We start from the raw sequence: 24,393 nt of genomic DNA on the forward strand, positions 1-24,393 counted from the left end.
TGGACAATCACCAGTCTATAGACCTGTACATGAAGCAAACTGGTAATAGAGTTGCTTTTTATTAAAGTTTTTGAATTTATACAAACACTTCCTTTAGTATGCAGTCTCAGAACACAGCATCGTGTACCCCAATTTTACTAGTGGAGAATAGATTTGTAGTCCGTCATATCAATGTAATGGCAGCCATCCTTTATGAGACATGTTTAGAGTGAAAAAAATGCCATTGTTTATATCAACATGCTCTGTTTACAACGTCCACTGACTTTTTTTTTCTTTCTTTTTTTTGCTACTGAACATCCTTGAAATACACAAAGAATTAGTGTATATTTTTTAAATATACACTAATTCTATAAATATATATTTTTTCACCTAACTTTACTACCTGCTCTCTCCTTCTTTCTGTTCTTCTACAACAGGGGTGTCAAACTCAAATACACAGTGGGCCAAAATTCAAAACTGAAACAAAGTCGCGGGCTAACGTTAATATTTATTGAAATATATTTATTCCTCCAGATATAAGAATGAATCTTTTCTTATGGACTCAAACACGTTTTGCTGAAAAACTGAATCTGGAACAAGCAAAGCTTAATACTAAACAATATATATATTAGCTGTATAATACCAGTAGGCCAGCTCTAATAGTAATTTGGTATGGCCAAATTTGGCCCGCGGGCCAGAGTTTGACACCTATGTTCTACAACATCTCTCTCTTCTTCCTCACCACTCAACTAGAATTATATTCACAGGAAAAAAGAAAAATATAATCTTATGATAATTATTATAAGAGCAGGTTAGGGATCCATAATTGATAACAGTACAGCACACTACTTAGTTATGTGAAATCATCATCAATGAATGTAGAAAAATGGAAGCTACAGCTTTATCATTTTTGGTGAATTTCACCACAAGTCCATTCTTACCCGTTTCTTTTTGCTCTCTCTCTTTGCCGTTTTCATCTTGCTCTCTCATTCTCTATTCCCTTGTGCTGTCACCCAAAAGTTAAATGTTACAGTTAATAAAAGGTATAAACTGATCCATATCAATTTACAGCAATATTCAAACTGAATACAGACTGCTGCTGGACACTGACTTACAAACACTGAAGCCAAATTCAGCCAAAAGAGGAATAGAAATGTTTAACTAAAATAATAATAAAGTCAGGCCTTGCTAATAAACTCTAGTGATTTAAGCTACAACAGCATGTTTTGGACCCTATTTAGAGAAAAAAATAAAATTAAGCAGACGCTTTATAAGTCACAGCAATGTCCTCGCTTTACCAGAACCGTTTGGACTTTTGGTATATTTCAGTTAAAGTGTGTTTTAAATCTGTATCATGGATTTGTGACATTACTTCCTTATTGTCATAGTAGACTATGTGGCAGGCAAGGGTAGGATCCAAGCGCAGGACTCAGAGGCGGGAGAAATAAAACAAAAGAGGCAGCTTTCGTGCTGTGATACAAAAATGAGCAATGAGCAGAGGGAGATTGAGGATTTAAATACACACAGGATAACGAAAGAATGGGCGACAGGTGGGAACACAGGAGGAACAAATCACACATAATAAGACAGGGGAGGCAAAACTGAACATGCAGAACACAGGACGAGACACTGTTAAAATAAAACGAAACACACTGAGAGGTAGACTAAGACACACAGGCTTGACACTGGGGCCAGGGGAGAAACAGACATGGGGACGTGATTGACACTAAATAGACACAAAAGAACCACCAATCACTGAGATGAAAAAAAACCCAAACAAATGTAAAAACAAGACTGACTAACCACAGGAGGAGACGAGACACTAAGGGAAAGAAACATAAAAATCACAAGGAACTGAAGACTAACTCAAACATACTTATTAAAAGACTTAAAAGTGATCATGAACCTTGGAAGAACAAAAAAGTTTTCAATATTAAGCAACAAACTACACAAACTAGAAAACACTGGGTCATAGTATGTTATAGTTTCTTGGAACTTACTGGTGCTTAGACCAGCAGCACTACAGCTTAGAGTTTGAGATCTTGAAACATTGCTATTCTGCTGTAGTTGGTGCTGGAGTCCTGCTGCTAAAAACCAGTGTTAGAAAAATAATAAACCTAGGAACTTAATCCCATAACATCACTGTGGTGCAATAAACCATTGCTCATCTGAGACTCTACCAAACATCTACCTTCTTTTTACTTTGTGTCAGATGGCAGAGGGAGACAAAGCTGCCAAGAAGAAGAAGCACGGGAGCCGGAACCCGGTTCTGGCCCGTGGCATCGGTCGCTACTGCTGGTCTGCTCGCAGGGCTATATATAAGAAAAAGACCAAGACCACTGAGACCAAGAGGCAGACCTGTGGTGCCATACAATTTTTTTAATATTGATCAAAGACATGCCACTTTTTCTTTGTCACTTTTTTAGATGATAATTTTTTTTGCTCCAGGTGGAGGATAAGAGTAAGGCTAGACCTAAGGCAAGTCATCAAGACTGTTAGAAGAGACAACAGTTTGGGAGGCCAGTCGCAAGGCCAGCATTGGACATGATGGTGATCTGGAAGATGACAAAGCAGGCAAAGCAGGCCTAGGGTTCAACCATTACAGCGAAGACTAATGGGTAACAGCACTGGAAACCGACAACAGAATCCTTCAGGTGGCTTAGTTGGTGGCTTGCAGCGATTGACAGGTGGCCTGCTGGAGCGTGGATTCATTGGTGGCTGGCAGCAATTGAGATGGAGACCCTTGGGATATCCTTGGCAGGTGGAATCCACTCCGGCGTTGTGGCAGGCAGTGGCATGGAGACCATGGCAGGTACTGGCATGTAGTCTGTGGCATGCAGCAGAGAGGGACCAACAGGTTTGGTCCAAGAAGCAGCGGGTGGTGTGGCATCCGAGCGTCCCACAATGCAATTAACATGCAACATGAATGCTACAACAAAGGCGGACGTCGAGGCAAGAATATACTTGTTGTTCTGTTTGTGTCTTTTCGTCAGAATCGGGGAACACGGGATTGTTTTTCGTAGCCATTTCCCTCTTTTCCGGGTTTCGGAAATGGCGGTGTTGATATTTGTGAACAAAATGCTCTCATGAATCATCGAGTATCACAATTTAAGACCTTCTCGGACCGCTTGGAACTGTGGCCGAGCAGGTACTAAAAAAGTATCTGGTACCAGGTACTATGACCAAATGGAAAACCCTGAAAACTGAGGCAAACCGAACTGAGTTGATCCGCAGAGGTATTTATGGAAAAGGGGCTAGAGCAACAGAAAATCAATATTTGGACTACAAGTACCATCACATCCTGTAAACTTAACGTAAACGTAACGTAACGACGCTGGGCAACACCCTTCCCCAGCGTCCTTATATACATCACACGCCTGGATGTCGATCTTTTGGTCTTCGGAAAGGTAAGACAGCCGTGCCTTCGTGTTGCTGTAGGAAAAAAATCTGCTTTCATCCATGATACAGAATAAAAAACACTCTCCAATTATCATGAGATGATTCTTTATGTTTAGACGATACAGTAGATAGCATTATTTCATAGAGAAATGTCTGGTTGGCCGGGAAAGTTGTAACAAGTTGCTAATGGCTAGCTAGTGATACTTGTCGTGTCCAGATTCATGGGCTGCATCCTCCTGAGGCAGCATTTGTAGACCGATTACGTCACAGCGACGCACCGAAGGCTGTCCAAATTTGTAGACTCCTCCGAATGCAGCCAACAAATGCGTCCTCCTTTTCCCCGAATTTGAAGGATGGGTCGGGTGTGTCCTTCGTGGCCTATCATATCCTAGAATTCATAGCGCGGCCCAGCCAAACTCCATTTTCCAACAATGGCGGGCTCTACTAAGTTTTAAAATTACTCTTACTAATCTTTCTGGGTCACAAAATAAACTTTTAACATATTTTCAGGCGAGAAAGTAGCTGTGTAAACATCAAATATCTGCTCGGTTTATCAAGATATCGCATATTTGCAAAAGTGCTTCGACGTTTTCAGAGACGTCTGCTACCCACCAGCTCGACAGCTAGCCAGGAGCTCGAGGGTCACTGAAGCCGCCGAGAACGGCACAACTCCCGGCACATCATTTTCAGATCACCGCGGAGTTTCGCTGCTCGGGTTAAACGTAATATATAAGTCACTTAGACAACCTAAAAATGTTATTGTTGGGCTTTTTTCAGTGTTTTGTTTGTTTGTGAGTAAATCGGTTTGGCTGAGATTAAAGTTATTAGATTAGATTAGATAAAATAAAACTTTATTAATCCCCCGGGTGGGTTCCTCCTTGGTTTTTACACAGCTGACTAAACGTCAAACAGAAAACTGATTAAACAGAAGTATGAGACGGTCGAGAATTTACGGCAGTGTCCTGTTATATTTTAGATAGCAAGGAGCAGACGGCTGAGTTCATTAAACTCCACCGAGACAGCGGCGACGCTAATCTGAAGGCTAGACCGTCCAATTTCCCCAGCCGTTTACTTCTAGCCTACCCGACCTTCTGAGGACCCGGCCCACGTAGACCGCGAAGGCCAGGTCCTCAGGAGGATGCAGCCCATGAATTTGGACACAGGGTTGTCAATTTAGCAACTTTTTTCTTTTTTTTCTTTTTTCAACTTTTCTTCGCCACTTGTTTTGATGATAATTTGTTCTGCTTCAGGTGAAGAAGAAGAATATTAATGCTAGAACAAACACCACTGTCCTCAAGACTGTTGGAAGAGACAACTGTTCAGGAGGTTGGTCACGAGGCCACCGGCAGACGCAATTGTGATCTGGAAGCCGACAAAGAAAGCGCAGCAGGTCTAGGGGTCAACCATTACAGCGAAGACCCATGGACGACAGGACCAGAGGTCAACGACGGGGCGAAGGCGGGACCTTTCAAGTGGCTTGGATTGTGGCAATTAGCAGGCGGCCAGCGGTGGCGTGGCTTGGCAGGTGGCCTGCTGCAGTGTGGATTAGCTGGTGGCTGGCACCCTTTGGAGGATTGGCAGGTGGACTCCACGGTGGTGTCCGCGGCAGGTGGCGGCGTGGAATCCGGGGCAGGTGTCGTGGAGTCCGTGGCAGGCAGCGGAGAGGGACCAACTGATTTGGAGTGGAGTCCACTGCAGGTGACTCTGGTGACACTGTTCTTTCTAATGCAGTCTTATAAGGATATTAATGACAAGCCACACTGTTGAAGTAGCAATGCCTCTGTAAGCACACTGTAACATCATGACATCAACAATACTGTACATAAAACCTGTCTTCATTCTGTCCTGTACTGTTGCCAGCAGACAAGTTAGGAAAATATAACATTTGAAGACAGTCAGAAAAGAATATTAAAATATGCGATCATAACTAGTTTTAATATAGTTATTTTTGTGGTGCTCTTATGGAGAAGGGTCTAAACTCGCCTATGCTACATAAGCTCCTTTTCCATTCGAACCTATTTGGGCCGACTCGCCACTAGACTTGGATCAAATGATTTTCTATTACAGTGTAGTACCTCGAAATGTGCATGGTCTCGAGACAAGGCAAGATGAATGCTACAACAAAGGTGGACGTCCAGTCAAGAATATACCTGCTGCTCTGTCTGTGTCTTTTCGTCAGACTCTGGGAACATGGGATTGTTTTTGTAGCCATTTCCCTCATTGCAGGATTTAAAAAATGGCGGTGTTGAACGAAATGCTCTTATTAATCATTGAGTAACGCCTGTGACCCAGCCAATCGGTGGCATGCAGTCTGACAATGTCACAATTTATGAACTGCTCAGATGGCTTGGAACTTTGGCAGAACAGGTACTAAATAATACCTGGTACCAGGTGCTATGACCTAATGAAAAACCCTAAAAACCGTGACGAACCGTGCCGAGTCGATCCGAGGAGGTATTTATGGAAATGGGACTAGAGCAACAGAAAATCATTATGTGGACTACAAGTACCATCACGTCATGTAAACAACGTAATTACGTCAACGCCATTGCCCAGCGTCCTTATATACGTCACATGCCCGGATGTCGGTCTTTTTTTCATAGCAAAGGTAAGACAGCCTTGCCTTCGTGTTACTGTGGGAAAGAAATCTGCTTTCATCCGTGTTAGAGAATAAAAAATACTCTCTCCAACTATCATGAGACGATTCATTATGTTTAGACTATACGGTAGACATCATTATTGCCATGATTTATTCTTCATGTTACTGTAGATATGCTTAGATGTGCAGGTTTAGGCCGCCGGCTAGCCTCCGTACAGCCTGTAACGTTAGCAAGGCTGGTGGTTGAAACGTGTCGTCTTTCTTCAGTCTTCGGTTTTATTCATTCCACTTATTCGCTGTCGTTGTTTGGGTATTTCATTTAAACTTGGAAATGTTAAGAAATCAATTTTGTCTAATTGTAAATGAAGACGAGAAATGGCTGGTTAGCCCGGAAAGTTGCTAACGGCTAGCCAGCGTTACTTGTCATGCTTCTGCATTTATGATGGCTCTTTGGTAGTAACCAGCCAAATCATTTTCATAGTACTTTATAGTTTATTAGTGTTTACTGGTGCTTACTAATAGTTTGTGCAGAAATGCAAGCAGCACAACAGCTTAGAGTTTAAGGTCTTAATACATTGCTGTTCTGCTGTTGTTAGTGCAATAAACCTAGGAACACATTCCAATAACATCACTGTGGTATCATAAATCATTGCTCATCTGAGACCCTAACAAACATCTACCTTCTTTTTACTTTGTGTCAGATGGCAGAGGGAGACAAAGCTGCCAAGAAGAAGAAGCACGGGAGCCGGAACCCGGTTCTGGCCCGGGGCATCGGTCGCTACTCCCGGTCCGCTATGTATGCTCGCAGGGCCATGTACAAGAGGAAGACCAAAACCACTGAGACCAAGGTAAGGGCAGACCTTTGACACCACACAAATTGTTTAATAATGGTCAAAGGCATGCCACTTTTTCTTTGCCACTTGTTTTGATGGTAATTTGTTCTCCTTCAGGTGGAAAAGAAGATCCAGGCTAGACCCAAGGCCACTGTCGTCAAAACCGTTGGAGGAGACAAGAACGGAGGCACTCGTGTTGTCAAACTGCGCAAGATGGTGAGTAATGCATATACATTTGTCCTTTCTATTAAGATTTGTTTTATGTAGGTAAAATTTGGAATTCTGTCTGTTCAAACACAGACACAGTTAATGCACAGTGTTTTTAATAGAGTATGTTTATTGCCTTGTGGTCATGTTGTGGTTTTTTGGAGGCAAACATTTGTCCATAAAGTTTATATATTGACAACAACATACAACAGCAATCTAAAGTTTTATTTTCTACTCCGACAGCCCCGCTACTACCCCACAGAGGACGTGCCCCGTAAACTGAAGAGCCATGGGATCAAGCCCTTCTCCCAGCACAAGAGGAACCTGCGTGCCTCCATCACACCAGGAACTGTCCTCATTCTGCTCACTGGGCGCCACCGTGGAAAGGTGACAACAGTTTCTGGCATATGGCTCAATAATGAGTCAGTCTCATCAATTAGCAGGAGCACTTGCAGCTTCACACAGGCTGACTTTTTCAGGCTGTAGCATCAGTTGATGATGTCACATTACAGATGAATATTCTGTTTCAATGTCACCTGGTTTATCTTTAGTGGAAAGTCCACTCTGGGTGTCATAAGAGCAAGGATCTTGCTTTAGGACCAAATCAGCTCTGCTTGCCATAAGTTAAAACTTGCTGGAATCACGAGGTGTTATATTTATTTATTTATTTTTAGGTATTATGTAATCAAAAAACAAAACAAAAACTGTCACCCATAGAAGACTTAGTCAACCCCAAAGGGCATAGTCATGAGTTTTGTTAATGTTGGTCTTGTATACTGAACCATAATGGACACTTTTGTTTTTCAAATGGACAGAAATGTCACTGGAAGTTAGATTGGTACCTATTTGTGGTTCCCTCTAAGGCCCATTCTGAGCCATGAAAAATTTAATATCGTGTAAATCTGTTGGCTTTGTTACTCTAGAAGAGCAAAAACAAATCCTCCACAGTTGGAAACTGCCTTCATGCCATATGAAGGATCCATAGCAGTGATAGCTTTGGTGTCGGTCATGTTTTGTTTGCAATTCATAGTTTAGTTCATTATAGAAGAATTTTCATAGTAATATTAATGAGTTAGTTTTATAGGGCTAGCAGGCAGTTCATGTCAAATATAAACTACATTGAACGTGAACTGCATCACTGCATGAACACGCCAGTGAAGCACTCAGTCTACAGTTAATGGACTTTACCAAAAGAACCCAAGCTGAGGCATATTTCAGCAGTTTGCTAATGATCTATTGAGCATTATTTTCTGCCATGAATTATCATAGAACTTTAATTTAAAAAAACAAACAAACCAGTGAATAGATGCAAAACACATGGTATCAGATACATTTTTCCTGAAAATAAACCTGCTGAAGGTTGCTTATCAAACACACTGGGTACATCACCATAATCACACCCTCACTACCACAGACATTGTCGCTCCTACTCTTGAATGCTGCATGGGCGAGTTATGGAAGCGAGCGTTCCCACACACTTCAAACTGCGGCTGACCTAAATAATGCTTCAGCTGTGGAACTGAGAGGCAGAGAGGCCCTTCATTAAAATTAGGAGAGCACGTCAAAAAGATTACTTTTCTCCAATCTTAATAACTTGGCATTAAAGCCGACTGAGGTTATTAAACTGGTCTACCCACTACCATAGTTAAAATGGTCTTATTCATGTTGACACAGGATATATGGAGCAATGGATGCCGTAATGTTAATTCTTAATTCTTTAATGCTTAAATTGCACTTTTTATTTCAGCGCGTGGTCTTCCTGAAGCAGCTCTCCAGTGGTCTCCTGCTCGTCACTGGTAAGGATGGGTTTTGTTCTTCTTTAAATACTGTCATTACTTCACAGTTATGCACATGGCAGTAGAACCTGTAATAAATTAAATTACAAAAAAGATGTTGAGCATCTATTAAACTCTTGTAATCTTTGTTTCCTTTGCACAGGCCCTCTTGCCCTGAACAGAGTCCCCGTGCGCAGGGCCCACCAGAAGTTTGTGATTGCCACAAACACCAAAATTGACATCTCTGGTATGAAGATCCCCAAAACCCTCAACGATGCCTACTTCAAGAAGAAGAAGCTGAGGAGGCCACGTCACCAGGAGGGAGAAATCTTTGATACAGAAAAAGAGGTAATATATATATATTTTTTCTGAATTTTTACTGTACTGAAAATGAGCTTTTGGATTAAAAACGACTGACTCGTTGGTTTTCTTCACGTACAGAAATTCCAGCTGACAGAGCAGAGGAAGGAGGACCAGAAAGCCGTTGATTCTCAGCTGTTGCCCCTTATCAAGAAAGTACCTCAGCTGCAAGGATACCTGCGCTCTTCCTTCTTCCTGTCTAATGGCGTCTACCCTCACAAGCTGGTTTTCTAAATGTGTTGAAATAAACAGTGACCGCTTCATGCCATGTCTCATCTGGTTTTTACTTAAATTCTTTGCAAGTGGTCGCCCCATGATCGGAAGGTCGGCGGTTCGAATCCACTTAACGGCTACCCTGAGGTACCCCTGAGCAAGGTACCGTCCCTACACACTGCTCCCCGGGCGCCTGCTTAGTGGGCTGCCCACTGCTTCACTGAGTGAATGGGTCAAATGCAGAGAAAAACAAGTAATTTCCCCATGGGGATCAATAAAGTATCCATTATTATTATTATTATTATATGGTCCTTAATAATTAACCTGGCCAATTCAGTAGCACATTGTAATATACATGTCCATCTATATGGGTCAACTATCCAAAGCAACAAAGGGTGGAGAAGTATCAGAAGTGATGTGATTTTAAAAACATAGTAGCAACAATGAAAGCGAATGTTTACCAAGGTGGTTGAGGCCAGCTATGTTTGTGGTTTGGAGACTGAAACAAACACTGAAGACAGGAGATGAGGTTGATGAATAGGATTAGGGGTGAGTTCAACCTATGGACAACTCATGTTGATTGGCTATGAGGTGAGATCAAGATGATATGGATGAGCAGAGAAGTGTTCTAGCTGTACTCTTAAGGGGTCACTACAGTGGATAATCTCTCCATATAGCCTTTTGCCTTTTTGTTTTGCGTGCACTTTTCATCCTCCTTGGTCTCATGTTTGGCACAAATTTAACAATATATTCTCTCTCTCCTGGCATTAATGTCTTGCCTCTTATGTTCTCCAAACTATTCACCCTGTCTTGTATATGATACACCCCTCCTTCAATCTTCTGGTTGCTCTCCTGACCAGGAAAAAATCTTCACCTGCAACTCACCAGAATTTGAAGCTTGAGCCTACAGGGGTGTGGAAACTCCAGACCACAAGGGCTGGTGTCGTACAGGTTTTAGATCTCAACACATTTGAATCAAATGATTAGTTCATTACCAGGCCTCTGGGGAACTTCGAGACATGTTGAGGAGGTGATTTTACCATTTAAATCAGCTGTGTTGGATCAAGGACACAGACCCTAAAGGCCTGGAGTTTGACACCTGTGAGCTACCAGGTGAGTGGAAGGACAAAGAGGTCAATGAAAAGGGAGGATTCAGGATCAACTGATTAAGCCATACTAAGAGCTTTATGAAGAAGATACGTTTTAAGCCTAATCTAAAAAGTAAAGATGGTGTTTGTCTTTCTAATTCCAAACTAAGTTGGTTCCACAGAAGAGAGAGCTGAAGGCTCTGTTTGGGATGCTGAACAAATGTTAAAAAGCAATTCTACATATGAACATTTGAGGACATAATGATCAAAGTCATGGGTGCGGTCAAGGTAATGTTACTTAAAGTAAATGTAGACATTTCTAAGACTTTTTATGACTTAGTACAATAGCCTCACTTTTGTGTCAATTTAGAATAAAACCCTAAAAACACATGTACTTCAATTTGAAACATCTGGCTTTATGATTAAAGCTAGGCGTCACCTGAATAGTAATGGATATATATGCAATGTTTTCCCGCTTTATCCAAGGATAATGCATTGGAACAGAACCCTGTGACTCATCATTTAATGAACTGAAAGACGCTTTGTCATATCAAGACCTGAGGAAGCACAGATTGGAAACCGCTCATCCTGTACAAATGTAACCCCATTACACCATCCTGGAAAGAGACTGGGAGTGGCACAAGTCATGATCATCTTGTTGATGGCGGGGTTATAGATGTGGCCTCAGTATGCAAGATAGTCACATTAACCAATCTGAAAACTGAAATTGAGTGAAATGACCACAGCAGGCATTGGACCCAAACAGCTTAACAGCTATACTTTAATTAAAAAAATGACATGTCTAATGTAACAAGACAAAAATAAATACAAGTGTTTCATCTCTTTAACATGGCCACGTTTTAGTTTTTAGTTTGTTTTTTTTGTTTTAAATCTTCAAAAACAACAAAGTAGAAAGCAGCACAGAAAAAGGCAGCGGCCCCTTGCCAAGGAATGATAAGTGCCTTTTGTGGAGTCAGTCCGTATTGTATATGGTCAGCTGGTGTCGGGAAAACGCTTTCCCCTCCCCTCTCAGCCAGACTTAAACAGCAGAATGGCCACCTGACCCAAGTAGAAGTAAATGAAATGCTTCGTCTCATGAGTCACGTAACTGCCAAAGTTCCTCCCAACGATGCAGTGCCAGGTTGGGTTATACTTCTTGTCAAACTCCTGAGTGGAACAAAAAATAAAAAAAATTTTTTTTTAAAAAAAGTGCACAAATGTTAAGCGGGTAAGACAATGCCTGCAAATCCTATATAAGACAAGGTGATGGTCAAAAGTCTTGTTTTTTTCCCCCCTCTCAAACAGGTGAAGATTTCTTGCACTGATTACATTGTAGTAAAAATTATCTGACCAGATCATGAACCATATTTTCAGATTATTCTTTAAAAAAAAAAAATAATCAAGAAATCCAATTTAAGCCTCCCCCCCAATCATTGGGCAGGGGTAACGGAAAGCACTGAATTTGGAGAAATACACTGGGTGGCCTAGTGTGACAGCTAAGTTTAGATGACATTTTCCACCCATTCAAGGTAAAATATCTGGTCAGATACAAACATATACAAAAAGAGCTGCAAGAAATCACTGATCCCAAATTCCTTATGATATTGGTTTCTTTCCCTACACCACAGAGCTAAAGAATGTGGGCATGAGGCTTCTGAAGGACAGACAGTTCGAGAGGAACAGGTTTCCTCAGGAAGAGAGGAAACAATTGCAAATACCAGGCAGGGTATGTAACTTGCAATGATGCACAGGATGGTTGAGTGCAAAAATAGCCTCAGTCTTCCAGATTTTGCCTGCATGCTGAAGTACAGCCTAGTTTGTGCTTTTTAAAAATGTTTTCTGTTTAGCTTTACCTTTTTAATATATGCAGCGATGTCTTTCTCGATATTGTACTTCTCCAGGGCCTGAGTGGCACACTCCACGGCGTCCTGCTGCATGTCCTCCGACATGTCGGCATTTTTGATCACTGCCTTTCTGTCAGACATGGTTGCCCTGGGAAACCAAAACACAGCGGTGAATTCATCATCCTCACAGGCACACTGGCACGCACACAATACCGCTGACTGGAGAGCCTGAGCATCCTAAGAGTCCTCATCATTGTCTGACTCAAGCCTTTAACTGCTTCAAGACTAGCGACAGAATAAGAAGGGGAAAAACGCCTATTTTAGTGACGACGCCGGTATTACATAATACCTGATACATAATATTTGAGCTAGCCTTTTCTACGAGTGTTGCATAACTTCAATCAGCTGCAGGCTCGCTGGACGCGCGCTCTGCGTAGTTTCTATGGATACGCAGGACATTGCGATTATATAGTCTCACATTTTCCGAGATTTCAGCCACAAGCCTGTGAAATCAGACTGCACAAATTAAACCACATTGCTTCAACTGCCCTACGTTAGAAAACAGTGAGAATGGACGCCTGTCGCTATCTACTTCGGTGCATAAGTTATCAAAATAATACATCCACAGCTCCCGTTAAAACGTAACGTTTGTCAAAAACAGTACTTAATCTGAAGTAAGGTGTCAACAGGAGAGTGGTTTCCTAGCAAACACATGGCCACATGCACAAGCGATGATGATGCGTTAATTAGCTCAAGCACCATAACTAGCTGATCATTCATCCCGAATAAGAAAAAAAGGAACAAACATCAGTTAACGTTACACGCAAACATCACGGCTTCAGTAACATTTGCAAGATATTTAATTAAAATCAAATTTCTGCATGCGAATTGGTTGATTTACCTACTAGTCTCTCGTATACTGTTTCTCTAGTTTTAAAGAGATGACCGCTCCTGAAGTGACAACTCCCGCGAAGTGGTTGACACAAAAGTAACGTGGGTGTGTAGCAGTAAGAGACTGCTGGCTCGACGAGTTCCGATTGGCTGATATTAATGCACAAAGCGCCATCATTGGCTGACTCGGGCCTATCTTGCTGGTATTTCTGCTTGCATTTTATTTCAACCCATCATGCCTTGCGGTTGCTGCTGTTGCCGTGGCAATCGTTGTAAATAACTTATACCACTATTAGGATGTACAACAAATTAATTTACCTCTTTTACAAAAAAAATTCACAATTAAGTTAAAAAGTTGTATTTTTCTGTCGTTTAAATTAATTGTTTTGTAAGAGAAATAAAAAACAAACCAAAAAACTTAATGCCAGAGTACTTGAAATTTCTTTCTAGTCGTCTTATCGTCGTTACGACATTATTTTTAATGCCAGAGTAGCATAAGAAAAATAATATCTCTCTAAATTATTCACTCATATTTACATTAACATAATTTAACTTAAAACCTACGAAATAAAAACAAACAAAAAAACAAAAACAAACCTGTTGTATATAAGGGGGAAAAACAAACGAACACAAATAGCCCATAGAAACAGTTTTTGGTAAATGCGACGTACCTGGAAAAAGTTGCCTGCAGTAAACAAACCATAATCGTTGAAAATATGGCTTTCAGCTTATATCCCAAGGGTTATGTCATGAATATGGTATATGAACTATTACCTAGTGATTTACATTAGATTTTAAATGTTATAATAAATATAAATAAATAAAAATACAAATATGGTTTTTGTATTGCATTTACTACACTCATACATACAGAAAATGAACAATTTGCATTAACCTCACAGATCCTTTTTTTCTTAAATATTTTCTGACACGTTTGCGTAAACATGTAAAACATATTGTAAGTTGTTAAGTTTTATCTTAATTCAAATATTCAAGTTTTGCATCTTTAGTCTATCCCCTTTCAAAAACAAAGCGTTGAAGATATGATTGTGGTAACCTTCACTACATAGATTTGTTTCACACAAAATAGATTACTCAACTCTACCAGTGCAGTCACACAGCAATGGAGTAAAACAAATATACAAACGAAAACCCCACCAAAACAACTAATTTGTCAAAAGATTTCAATGCCAATTTTGTCCCAAACCAGTTGTATTTGTAAATAACCAGCCTAGCCTGTGAATCATAAATTCCTTGCATGTTCCCTTATAATTTCCAATTGGTCTGCCCAAAGTAGAAAACAAAAATACAATAATATATAAAAAACTATAATTTAAAAACCTTGCACAACTAAAGCAAAGTGTTAAAGAGCACTGTTGTCGAGGGGAATGCTCTGATGACCACAGTCTTCATCGTTTGTGATGCTGAACAAATGTAACAGGAGCCAGTCAACAGTAATTACTTCTTGCAGGTCATTATCCTTTTTTTGGCTTATCAAAAATTAAAAGGTACATATGAGGTAAAATAAAGACATAATAAATTACTAATGAAGATGATTTTAAAAATCTGTTTAAAAACTGATGCAAATGCCTGACTGTGAAGAATTAAACCTCAGGTAATTTTTCTTTCAAAGCATTGTCATGTTTATATCATAATATCATGACTGGGGAAGAAAATTAAAACAAATTAAAATTGTTTCACATTATTTTCTATAAATGTCATGGCTAAGCAGGGATAAGAGTAACACACCAGGAAACATTTATTTTTTTTTGTTCTTTTCTTTTAGGAGAATTGTGGCTTTAATTCCAGATCTAACTGTAAAGCTGTCCTTTGCTTCACTCGCTGCGATCCTTCGGCTCTCTGTATTTGTACTGGATGTAATCAAAGATGTCTTTCTCACTATCCACCAACAGAGGCTCCCCTGCCATACCTACAACAGAAGCACAAAGGAAAACAGCTCATGTTAAAAGCTTATAGTATGAATCACTGGTTGGTGATGAATGATATATATGTTGCTCAGAGCTAGAGAAGAGTTCAGGAAATTCCGTTTTTTTCCTGTTGTTTTAGTCGTTGTTGTTGTTTTTTTGGAACTAACACTCACCAGTGACCCCCAGTGGTCGTATAGTGTACTCGTTGAGAGTGAAGCCCTTCTCCAGTGCGTGGGTCCTCATATTTTTGTTGAAGATGTCACTGCCAGTAAAATACAAAACTCCACAGTAGTACTGATCCTTGGGAATTAACCTTTGAGAATAAATAAAAGACTGTCAGTGAGCAGGAACAAACTACATGTTAAAATATCAAATACAAAAATAGGGTTGCCTCTTTACTGTCTGTGCTGAATAACTGGGAATGCCTGGTACTTGAAAAACAGTACTGGCATTGTTTTAATTACAGCATCACAAATAGATCCCATAAATAGACAAAATTAAACATAAGAGCATAGTGCTTAATTATGATTACACATAATCTTGACAAAGAATCCTGAAGCAACAAAATGAATCCCATGAGCCTGTATAAATGTTTCAAATGTAAATGACCAATTTAAAGAAGGGCACCTAATGTCAATACGTCTGTGAAGGTATTCCTCGTCATCCTCATCATTCTGCTGCAGCTGGCAGACTCCCTAGAAAAACAAGATCCAAAACATCATGACCACAGTCATGCGCTACAGCGACTGGGTGCAGTTACAGTACTAACTACATTACAAATCAGTACCTCCTTCAGTAAGACAGAAAATAAACAAGATGCCTCACCATGAACTTGGTGTCTCCTTTGGACAGTGTGTCAGTCACAAACCCGATGGACTCCAAATGCTCAACCACAGCATGAAGGAGTTTTGGCTGCAAAACAGAAACAGAAGAAAAAATAAGATTAAAAAGACATGTCACCCTGTAATTAAACTGAGTGATGGAGTTAAGTCTTACCTGCTTCTCAGTCTGAGAGGTGTAGTTTGGATGGGTCAGCAAAATATCAATATCACCACTCGATGCAGCACCTGGAAGTTATGAACAGTATTAAAAAGGCTCAAGTGGTATTGCAACCTAAAACCTATGGACCAGTAACTTGATAAGAATACCTCTCCTGTAGCTTCCACAGATTGTTCCAATATATTCTTGATCAACTTTCTCCAACTCTCCAAGAATAAGAGTCTGGGTAAATACAAGAAATCACAGTGTAAGGGCAGTCTGTATGAAAAAAAAGCATGTAAAGATATTAGAAATATAAAAATCTTGATCACCTCCATCTTTTCCATTTCAGCTCTTGGAATCCTTTTCTCAAACTCTTCAAAGTACCTAAAGACAGCAAAAAACAACTTTAATATCTGAAACATTTTTTCAAAATATTTAAAATACATCAAACCATGATCTGGATGACCAAGAACCTACAAGACAACATCTGGAGAACATTTAGTCACACTTACTTCAGGCCAATCTGTTGATGATGGTTTAGCTTGCGCTCGATCTTTTTCAAATCTAAAAAACAAACAAAAAAACAAAATCAAGAATCCTTCTCATTGAAATTTATTCTATATTTACTTATTTTTTGGTCTTTGCCTTTTTTTCTGGATTGTAAGTAGAGAGGACAGGAAATTAGAGAGAAAGAAATGCAGCAAAGGGCCACAGGTCAGCTTGAACCTTGCCTGCTGCGTTCTAGCCATGTGGCGTGTGGTTGCCTGCTCACGGCACTAAGCTAAAAAAAGAAAAAAATTATACTAACCACACAAAATATGTATCAATTTTAATTTGAGGCAAATGCTACACAAACCTTCTAAAGTCTTCACCCCTTCTTCAACAAACTTCCTTGCAGCAGCAGGTCTGAAGTGAACATAAAGCACATACAATGTTACAACAGAAAGTGAATAATATACTTGGTATATTTTAATTCTGAATATGAACATATAATTTTTTTTATCATAAGTACAGACTGAACATCCAAACAACATACCCAATTCCAGTAACTCTGGTGAGGAAATTGATGGAAGAGCTAGTGTCATCGTTTCGGATCTGTTGGAAGATATAAATGTAGCGCATCAGTCAGTGTAATAACTCAGTACATATACATAAAAATAACTATTAAAAAAATATTTTTACAGTGTGACATCAGTAATGTGATCTCACATTCTTAGACTCACCTTTTCCAGTTTCCTAAGTTTGCCAGTTTGCAGAAACTCATCAATCTTCTCTGCTATTTTAGCTCCAACACCATCCTGTTGAAATGTGACAACAATCATGAGGCTGCTGCTCAGCAGTGTGATCTGCAGTGATTATGTAAGATGTGCAGAGAAGCTGTTGACAAACAGGCTACAACAGAGGCCATCACATAAACAGCAGCATGAGCACATTAGTGGTAGACAAGATAAATAATGACGGGGGTGCTGCCAGGTTTAACAATGTCATTGTGACAGTGAAAGTCACAGATTTTAAAGCACATGGAGAGGATCAAAGATGATCTCTGATTTGACAACATGCAAAGAGAAATCTGCTGTCCTATATGCCAATTCTTTTGTTAAGAAAGAAGATATTTCTTTCATTTATATTTTTTATCTATCAGTCTGCCTATGACAACATATACATACATACCAGTTTCTTGGCCTCTTCTCCATTTTTGATTTTGTGAGGGTACTTAGAAATTGTAGATGCTGCTTTCCTAAGCACAGAAAAAAGGGACCATGTAAGTCTTAGCAAAAAACATATGTAAAATTGAATTAGGCCACTTTTTCTTTAGGTTAATTTCTTTTAGATCATAAGTGTAAACATGACAATGCTATTCTACTTAGTGTATTGTATATTAAATTAACAATGTATCATGTACACCAAGCCAGTGATACAGCATACAGCAAAAACCTAATCATAAATCCAGAAAGTTTATCCTGCACTCGATGCTTTTCTGGTGGACTAGAACACTAGATCATACTTCTCCTATTATAGTTTATCTTAATTGGCTACCTGCTAAATACAAAATCAAATTTAAAATCCTTTTAAGTCCTGAATGACTGGACTCTAGCCTATTATTTCAGCAGAGTCCTTCACTCTCGGACTGGAGGCTTACTTGGCTTACTGGACCCTAAATAACAAAGTTGTAAAGACTTCAGCCATCAGCCCCTTTCCAGTGGAATCAGCTTCCAGTTTATTACTGAAGAGACAGTCACCCTCTCCACTATAAAACTTCCTTTTTGATAACGACAAGGCCTGCTCTGGGGCTTCCCATGATTCAGTTAACCTCTTTTAACACTTTATGTGTTATATACCACTAATGCATGTTATGATTCCTTTTTTACCACCTCCAAGTTCCTGTTGTTGTAAACAGGTCACTACAGACAGGCTCCCCGAACCTAGTTCTACTGGAGGTCTTTTTGGAGGTCCCCCTGTTAAAAGGGGGTTCTTCCTGTGAAGTGCTGCATATCCGATCATGTGGGGTTCACTCTAATAATGTAGTTTTTAGCAACTAAAAAAAAAAGGAAAAAAAATAGTTATTTCTCTTAACTCTAAGTGTTTTAAAGAAATTCTAATTCAATAAAATGTTTCTTTTAGCATGAGTCTATTCTTAGTCATATAAACGCTGTAATCTTTAATATGGGGGCGTTGTACTAACACCATCATTGATGGCTGAGTGGACGTAATACACTTGAAACGCTTGTTTTATGAAGACCAGTGACTGGGACAGGTTTTCACATAATTATGAACTTACCTGTATGCATTGTATTTGTGTATTGCTCTGTTGACATTTTTCTCGTAGTTGGCCAATTCTGGAAACAGAGGCAGTGTTAGGACAATGCAAGACTTCACATTTCCCTCATGCTAGTTTAATCTTCTGCCAATTCAGCTGAAGGTAGAAGGCATTTAAATGACAAGGCAGATAGCGAGCGAACCAAATCACACGTGTAAGTAATCCAGATAACTAGATCCAACAACTACAACTCCATATTTAAAATATTTTGATACCCGCTACTCGTGCAAAGTTAGTTTACCAGCACGGTGGGTATTTTTATTCAATAACAGAACCCAACTTCCATGCTAGCTACGGTTAGCTGAGTTCAAAAATCTCTTACGTACCGACGAGAAAGTCTGTTATTCCCTCATTTAGCGACTCCTGTGGCGCTTTCCTCTTGCTCATTTTGAATCTGACAGTCTCTCAAATAAACGCTGGAAAGATATATGAGCGTTTATGTAGGCACAAGAGCCTGAAGCTCGTTTTATTTCCAGCTAGCCTCCTACTAGCAGGTTGGCTTAGGCTAGCTCTCACGCCAAACAATGAACGATAATGTAGAGGGGGCGGGGCGTGCGTAAACCGTCATCGTTAGCCACGGCGTTCACATCTGCTTCAACTAGTATAATTATAGTATAAATGTGACACAAAATGAAACGGAACAATCAAAATTTACTGAGTTCTAGTGTGTTTCTCTATTTATTCATGAAATCAAATTAACTTAAAAAAAGCTGTAGTGTATTGTTTGGTAGGTTTTAATATTCCACGTTACAAAAATGATGTAAGTACAAACACAATAACTTCACAAAAATGTTCTTTATTATAAATTATTAGCAGTCACAATCATAAGTCATTAGCACATCCATACAAAAGAAATGACATCTCAGCAAATGACACCTAAAGATGCTCCGATAGTAAGTTTGGACAATATCTGCCTCTCTTTTCTACATACAAGTGAGCAGCATGTATAAAGGACAAGTTTCACGTAAGAATCGTATCACTTCAATAATATTTTGTTTTTTGTATTTTGTAATAAGCTTACAAAATGATTTAATCACATTTGAAAAAATAAAAATTTCACAACAATCAGCGTAATGTTACCTAATGCAACTAAAAAATGAAAGTTAATCTCAATAAAGCAACACATTTACTTAGCCACTTCCTTCCCTCCTTTTCCTCGTGTGTTAGGAATCTATTTTTACAAAAACTCTGTCTCTGGAGAAAATTTTTATGGCTTCTTCAATTTCAGAAAGCCTACAGTCAAGTTGGGCCCGGCGTGAGCGAATACTCAGACTGTCAGCTTTGAGAGGCAGGGAGAGCAGCTCGGTCACCAGGGAGCGGTGGGCTGAAGAAAAAAAAATGTCAGAAACACATAATTAGTGAGGCAAATACTGATGTTCATTCTGTACTATTTACTGTACTTACTAAGCTGCTGTTATTATGATGGATGGCTGAGCACCGGAGGAAGAAATAATAGGCTTTTCAACAGACTGACAGCCCAGTCTTTTTTTTCCTACAGCAGTGGATTAGTTTGCCATATTTATAGTCCAGATTGTTTGGACTGGGCGAAACAATCGCTGACGAAAAATCAAACCAAGAAAAGAATTTTACTAGAAACAAAATTGTTTCTGCAACTTAAAGGTGGTGATCCAACAACAACTAAGCCTTGATACACGCTTCATAAAAGACTTCCTGGATTTCTCAACACACACTCCAAAGGCTCAGCCACCACATCCCATTACTAGATTTTAGGACTAATGTACAAGCAGTACACACACACAACACTGCCAAGTTAAAAGCACTGTGTAATATCTTTAGAGATCACGGGCATTCCCGTGGCAGTTATCTACATGTATGAATGTAAGGGAGGAATCATACTCTCTTTTAGGGACTTCAGAGTCTCCTGTCTCTCATTCTCAGGCATCAAGGTGTGTCCAGTTGGGACCGTAGGATCAGGAGTATTCCTCCTCCTTTCTTCTTTCTCTTTACGCCACTGCTCCTTCCTTTCCTGAAGGCTATATTAGTGTCAATGTCAAAGGGCAGAGAAAAAAAAAACAAGGGTGTCAGAAAAGTCAAAAGTATCTAGTGGTGAAATATCATGAGCATTAAGCACACTGACACTGAAGGTTTCAATAACACTCACTATTGAGGAACCTGGCCCTTGACTGCACTGGGTACAGGCTTATCTCTGAGGTTTGTCAGTGACTGAGACCGTCGAATCACAGTTTTTCCTGCAGTCCGGGCATTATGTTTTATGAAGTCTATTGTCTGACCTTGAACCTGTAACTGCAATTTAAACAATCTCTAGAAGCATGTTTAAAATGTAGATGTGAACTTCCAATAAAACTTTAGCAATTCTCACTTGCAAGTCCAGGTCCTGTGTAGAGTTGCAGGAGGCCCGACGCTGCTCAGCTACACGTGAAGTTTTGGACTGTGGCCTTTGTGGGGAAGCAGACCCACCATAGGAATGCGCCTTCAGAAAGTTTTGACACTGTGGCTTAACACTTGGACTGGAAACCTTCACAAAAGAAACAGACTGGTCAAAACCTAATGAGGAAAAATGAAGTGCTCACGGATGGGCATCTTTCACAGATATGCTTCTTGCCTGCAGCTGAGCCATCACCCTCGATGGGACATTCTGGTATTTTGAGGCGGTCCAAAGAGCTTTAACTGGAACAGCACGTGATTGTGCTCTCTCAGCCTCCTGCTCTTTGCAACGTTTCTGGATCTCTCGCAGTCGACGGACGTTCTCTTTACCAAAATCATGCATCACTCGTTGTTCTGAGGGTAAGAAAGGCTGTCTTAATTTTCTTTTAACAAATGCAATGATTCAAATTCATTATTTTCATGCTTTCTATAATAAGATGCTAAAAAATACCAAAAGCTAATACATCAGTGTTCAATCTTAATAACTAGTAGTTTAAAAAAAAAACCCCACTTACTCTGTTTTGGAACAGGAGAGATAGAAATACTGTCTATTTTTAGTAATTCCCCTACAACCCCTTTCTGACCTCGTTCCAGGATATGGGTAGCATTGGGGCTGATGCGGGGGTGTTGTGCTGGGGTACGAGCACTGTAGCAACCTGGGTACAACACAGGATCTGGAGCAAGGGGCCCTGAAAGCAGGGCCAAAGTACCATCGTGGTTTCCCTCTAAACGACCCCGAGCTTGAGGAGAAGAGAAAAATAAAATAAACTTGAGCTAGAATTATTAGAGTTTAATATTTGTTGCAGTTTTTAAGTATTTTGGGTAGCTTTAAGCCTTTAATTATAAATATTTAGCTTTCCATTTTAGTTTATTTGAAATTACTGAAATTTTAATATTCAAAGTGGGCCTGGTCATTTCAGTTTAGTTTTTATTAGTTTCAGTGCCATTCCTGTCCTAGAAAACATGCACTAAAAATCCACTGTGTATTTAATTTTGATCATAATTATAGATTTTTTAGTTTTCTTTTCTTAAGTCCAATTTTCATGGTTATTTGGTCTGGATAAACCAAAAATATTGGTTTATCCAGACCAACTCACCCTATGGCTCTTTAACTTTGTCTCCAAACCATTCAGCCTGAGCTGACCCTCTGATGGACTCATTTCTAATAAACAAACATCTTCAGCTGTGCACCCTCGAACTTGGCCTCCTGTCTTTTTGTTAGTGCCACCATCTTCAAAGTACAAATCACAGCAGGTCTCATTACTATCTTATAAACTTCCCTTTTCACTTTAGTTGCCATCCTTCTATCACAACCCCCCAACTCATATCTCAATGCTGCAATATCTAAATAAAGGATTGTGTGAAAAAAAAAAATATTACACCACAGTCACGTGGCTGCACCCCACCTGAAGCTGGTCGCTTGTAGTACTGGGGAAACAGAGAAGGATCCGGGGGAATTGGCCCAGATATAGACGAAGGTCCCTCACACATCTGAAAAAGACGATGTGAATTATTTGCTAATGTTACTTAAAAACACGTAAGACTGCTGATTTAATTTGGCCTGCACCTTTCTAATAAAAAGTAATTAACCCAACTCATATAGACTATACAGAAGAGCAGCTTCTGTACCTAATTCAGCTGATCGGAATACAGTGATTCTTCAGAATATAGTAGTGGAAATACATGTTCTTCCTCTGTTTCAGGGCTTGCTAAAGGCTAACTATTGCTATGTTAATTACCTCGTTGTAAAGTTATCTCCTCAACACCTTTTCTTTCGACGTATTCAGGATAAGATACAAAACACACACGTGTTTAGTCACGAATAACTTGCAGGTAATCTTAACGTCGCTGCAACCAGCTCCATTTAGGCTAAAGAAGAGACGGTAATCTATTTACCTCTGTCCCCTGTTGTTTATCAGTTGATTGTTTTCACGCACGCTGATGACGCCGGCACTTGTTGCAGTACTCCTCACCATGGCAACGGAGCAGGCGCACACAGAAATAGAGCTGCCGGGCAAATATTATTAATCGAAAAGCGTATACAGCGATCAAATTCCTGAAAGAATAAGACAAATACAAAGCGCTGGGCTTCTTAAAACACAATAGTAACTGTAATCAGAACTAAAACCTCTAAATCCAATGGTTTCTGCAGTTTTAAACCTTTAATCCTGTCGCTTTGTATAAGGAGGTATAGTGACCCTGCGTGTTGTCTTTCAGGATCAGCAGTACTCTCTTCTAATTAATTATCGAGCTACACTCAAATCTTAACAATCCCCCTAATCTTAGCTAATGCAAAAATAAATATAAATATGACCAAATGTCTGTCAGAGCGTGCAGCCTAAGTACACAGGAGGTACCCAGTTTGCCTGACATGCTTAACTCAGGGTTTATAAACCCAATCATTCGAAGGGGACATTAGGTAGAGGTCATTGTCATTGACTCCAGAGTGCACTTCTAGTAAATATAGCAGTTTCACAGTTATTATTCTCCCCTTTTTTCCAGCACTACAGTGAATAAAACTTTTCACTAAGGTACTTGTACTGAGAGTATGTTTACCACATTTCTTTGTTACTGGAGTCCATGAACTTTAACAAAAATATGAAAGGTTAGTGTTTGTGGAATTATAGAAACAATTATTCAGTGTAGCAACCCTAATTTTCTAATATAGTATACACTTATATAAACAGAGTACTATAATAAAGCCACATGCCGTTTTCACCAAATATGACATGATTTTCTTCCCTATTTCTTTTTTAGATGTTTTCATTATTATTATTGTTATAATAATAATTGCCAAGAACAGACTAAATTTCGCCAGTATAAAACAAATTATTTGGATGGATAAATGAAACGTTTTGTTGTGATCTCCATTTTATACATGCCCTTTGTGAGTTCCGTCCATGTGCACTGGGTTCTCCTGTAATAATATCCATTTCTCAGTAACAGTATTTTTAGCACCCAGATCTCCATTCTGAAGGTATATACTCAGAAACATATAATCGTACTTTCTCAGGGAATTTCACAATTAAAGACCACACAGATCACCATGTGTCCAATAGTCTTTAATAAAAG

General features: G+C 39.6%; 4 protein-coding genes across 7 annotated transcripts; 1 reads left to right on the top strand and 3 right to left on the bottom strand.

The window, feature by feature from the left end:
• Positions 1–6,658: 6,658 nt before the first annotated feature.
• Positions 6,659–9,415, top strand: rpl6 (ribosomal protein L6). The gene is made up of 6 exons (XM_080894489.1): positions 6,659–6,825; positions 6,928–7,026; positions 7,261–7,404; positions 8,765–8,813; positions 8,956–9,140; positions 9,234–9,415. Exons 1-6 carry the CDS (start codon positions 6,679–6,681, stop codon positions 9,384–9,386), a joined length of 777 nt encoding a protein of 258 aa, XP_080750615.1. The 5' UTR covers positions 6,659–6,678; the 3' UTR covers positions 9,387–9,415.
• A 1,790-nt stretch (positions 9,416–11,205) lies between these two features.
• dynll1 (dynein, light chain, LC8-type 1) lies at positions 11,206–13,325 on the bottom strand. Of its 2 annotated transcripts, none has more exons than XM_080894490.1 (3): positions 13,199–13,325; positions 12,307–12,445; positions 11,206–11,620 (listed from the first exon to the last, which is right to left on the bottom strand). In XM_080894490.1, exons 2-3 carry the CDS (start codon positions 12,436–12,438, stop codon positions 11,483–11,485), a joined length of 270 nt encoding a protein of 89 aa, XP_080750616.1. In that variant the 5' UTR covers positions 12,439–12,445; positions 13,199–13,325; the 3' UTR covers positions 11,206–11,482. The 2 variants fall into 2 exon arrangements, with proteins under 2 accessions (XP_080750616.1, XP_080750617.1); XM_080894491.1 differs by having other exon boundaries at positions 13,203–13,320.
• A 698-nt stretch (positions 13,326–14,023) lies between these two features.
• On the bottom strand, positions 14,024–19,436 carry polb (polymerase (DNA directed), beta). Its single transcript, XM_080893293.1, has 14 exons — positions 19,242–19,436; positions 18,877–18,934; positions 17,769–17,835; positions 17,321–17,395; positions 17,134–17,192; positions 16,954–17,003; positions 16,610–16,661; positions 16,427–16,481; positions 16,265–16,337; positions 16,113–16,183; positions 15,942–16,028; positions 15,744–15,811; positions 15,290–15,429; positions 14,024–15,118 (listed from the first exon to the last, which is right to left on the bottom strand). The coding sequence occupies exons 1-14, from the start codon at positions 19,300–19,302 to the stop codon at positions 15,024–15,026; spliced, it is 1,011 nt and encodes a 336-aa protein (XP_080749419.1). The 5' UTR covers positions 19,303–19,436; the 3' UTR covers positions 14,024–15,023.
• Positions 19,437–19,641: 205 nt separating this feature from the next.
• enkd1 (enkurin domain containing 1) lies at positions 19,642–23,326 on the bottom strand. 3 transcript variants are annotated; one of them, XM_080894793.1, is made up of 8 exons: positions 23,061–23,262; positions 22,728–22,812; positions 21,906–22,061; positions 21,500–21,675; positions 21,257–21,412; positions 21,038–21,180; positions 20,773–20,909; positions 19,642–20,239 (listed from the first exon to the last, which is right to left on the bottom strand). In XM_080894793.1, the coding sequence occupies exons 2-8, from the start codon at positions 22,810–22,812 to the stop codon at positions 20,079–20,081; spliced, it is 1,014 nt and encodes a 337-aa protein (XP_080750919.1). In that variant the 5' UTR covers positions 23,061–23,262; the 3' UTR covers positions 19,642–20,078. The 3 variants fall into 3 exon arrangements, with proteins under 3 accessions (XP_080750919.1, XP_080750918.1, XP_080750917.1); XM_080894792.1 differs by having other exon boundaries at positions 19,646–20,239; positions 21,837–22,061; positions 23,218–23,326; XM_080894791.1 differs by having other exon boundaries at positions 19,646–20,239; positions 21,837–22,061; positions 23,061–23,260.
• Between the last annotated feature and the right edge of the window lie 1,067 nt (positions 23,327–24,393).

The sequence above is a fragment of the Rhamphochromis sp. 'chilingali' genome (genome assembly GCF_963969265.1).
Source record: "Rhamphochromis sp. 'chilingali' genome assembly, chromosome: 10".
NCBI classification, from domain to species: domain Eukaryota; kingdom Metazoa; phylum Chordata; class Actinopteri; order Cichliformes; family Cichlidae; genus Rhamphochromis; species Rhamphochromis sp. 'chilingali'.

What these genes read in the sequence shown, in the direction of transcription:
- rpl6 (XM_080894489.1), top strand. Translation starts at nt 6,679, where the DNA reads ATGGCAGAGGGAGACAAAGCTGCCAAGAAGAAGAAGCACGGGAGCCGG. An exon ending in TGGTCTCCTGCTCGTCACTG is followed by an intron (nt 8,814 to 8,955) that starts GTAAGGATGGGT and finishes TCCTTTGCACAG; the next exon opens with GCCCTCTTGCCCTGAACAGA. An exon ending in TCTTTGATACAGAAAAAGAG is followed by an intron (nt 9,141 to 9,233) that starts GTAATATATATA and finishes CTTCACGTACAG; the next exon opens with AAATTCCAGCTGACAGAGCA.
- dynll1 (XM_080894490.1), bottom strand. Translation starts at nt 12,438, where the DNA reads ATGTCTGACAGAAAGGCAGTGATCAAAAATGCCGACATGTCGGAGGAC. An exon ending in TCGCTGCATATATTAAAAAG is followed by an intron (nt 11,621 to 12,306) that starts GTAAAGCTAAAC and finishes TGTTCCACTCAG; the next exon opens with GAGTTTGACAAGAAGTATAA.
- polb (XM_080893293.1), bottom strand. Translation starts at nt 19,302, where the DNA reads ATGAGCAAGAGGAAAGCGCCACAGGAGTCGCTAAATGAGGGAATAACA. An exon ending in CACAGACGTATTGACATTAG is followed by an intron (nt 15,430 to 15,743) that starts GTGCCCTTCTTT and finishes TTATTCTCAAAG; the next exon opens with GTTAATTCCCAAGGATCAGT. An exon ending in ACGACCACTGGGGGTCACTG is followed by an intron (nt 15,119 to 15,289) that starts GTGAGTGTTAGT and finishes CTTCTGTTGTAG; the next exon opens with GTATGGCAGGGGAGCCTCTG.
- enkd1 (XM_080894792.1), bottom strand. Translation starts at nt 22,812, where the DNA reads ATGTGTGAGGGACCTTCGTCTATATCTGGGCCAATTCCCCCGGATCCT. An exon ending in CTACAAGCGACCAGCTTCAG is followed by an intron (nt 22,062 to 22,727) that starts GTGGGGTGCAGC and finishes CTTCTCCTCAAG; the next exon opens with CTCGGGGTCGTTTAGAGGGA. An exon ending in AAGGGCCAGGTTCCTCAATA is followed by an intron (nt 20,910 to 21,037) that starts GTGAGTGTTATT and finishes ACACTAATATAG; the next exon opens with CCTTCAGGAAAGGAAGGAGC.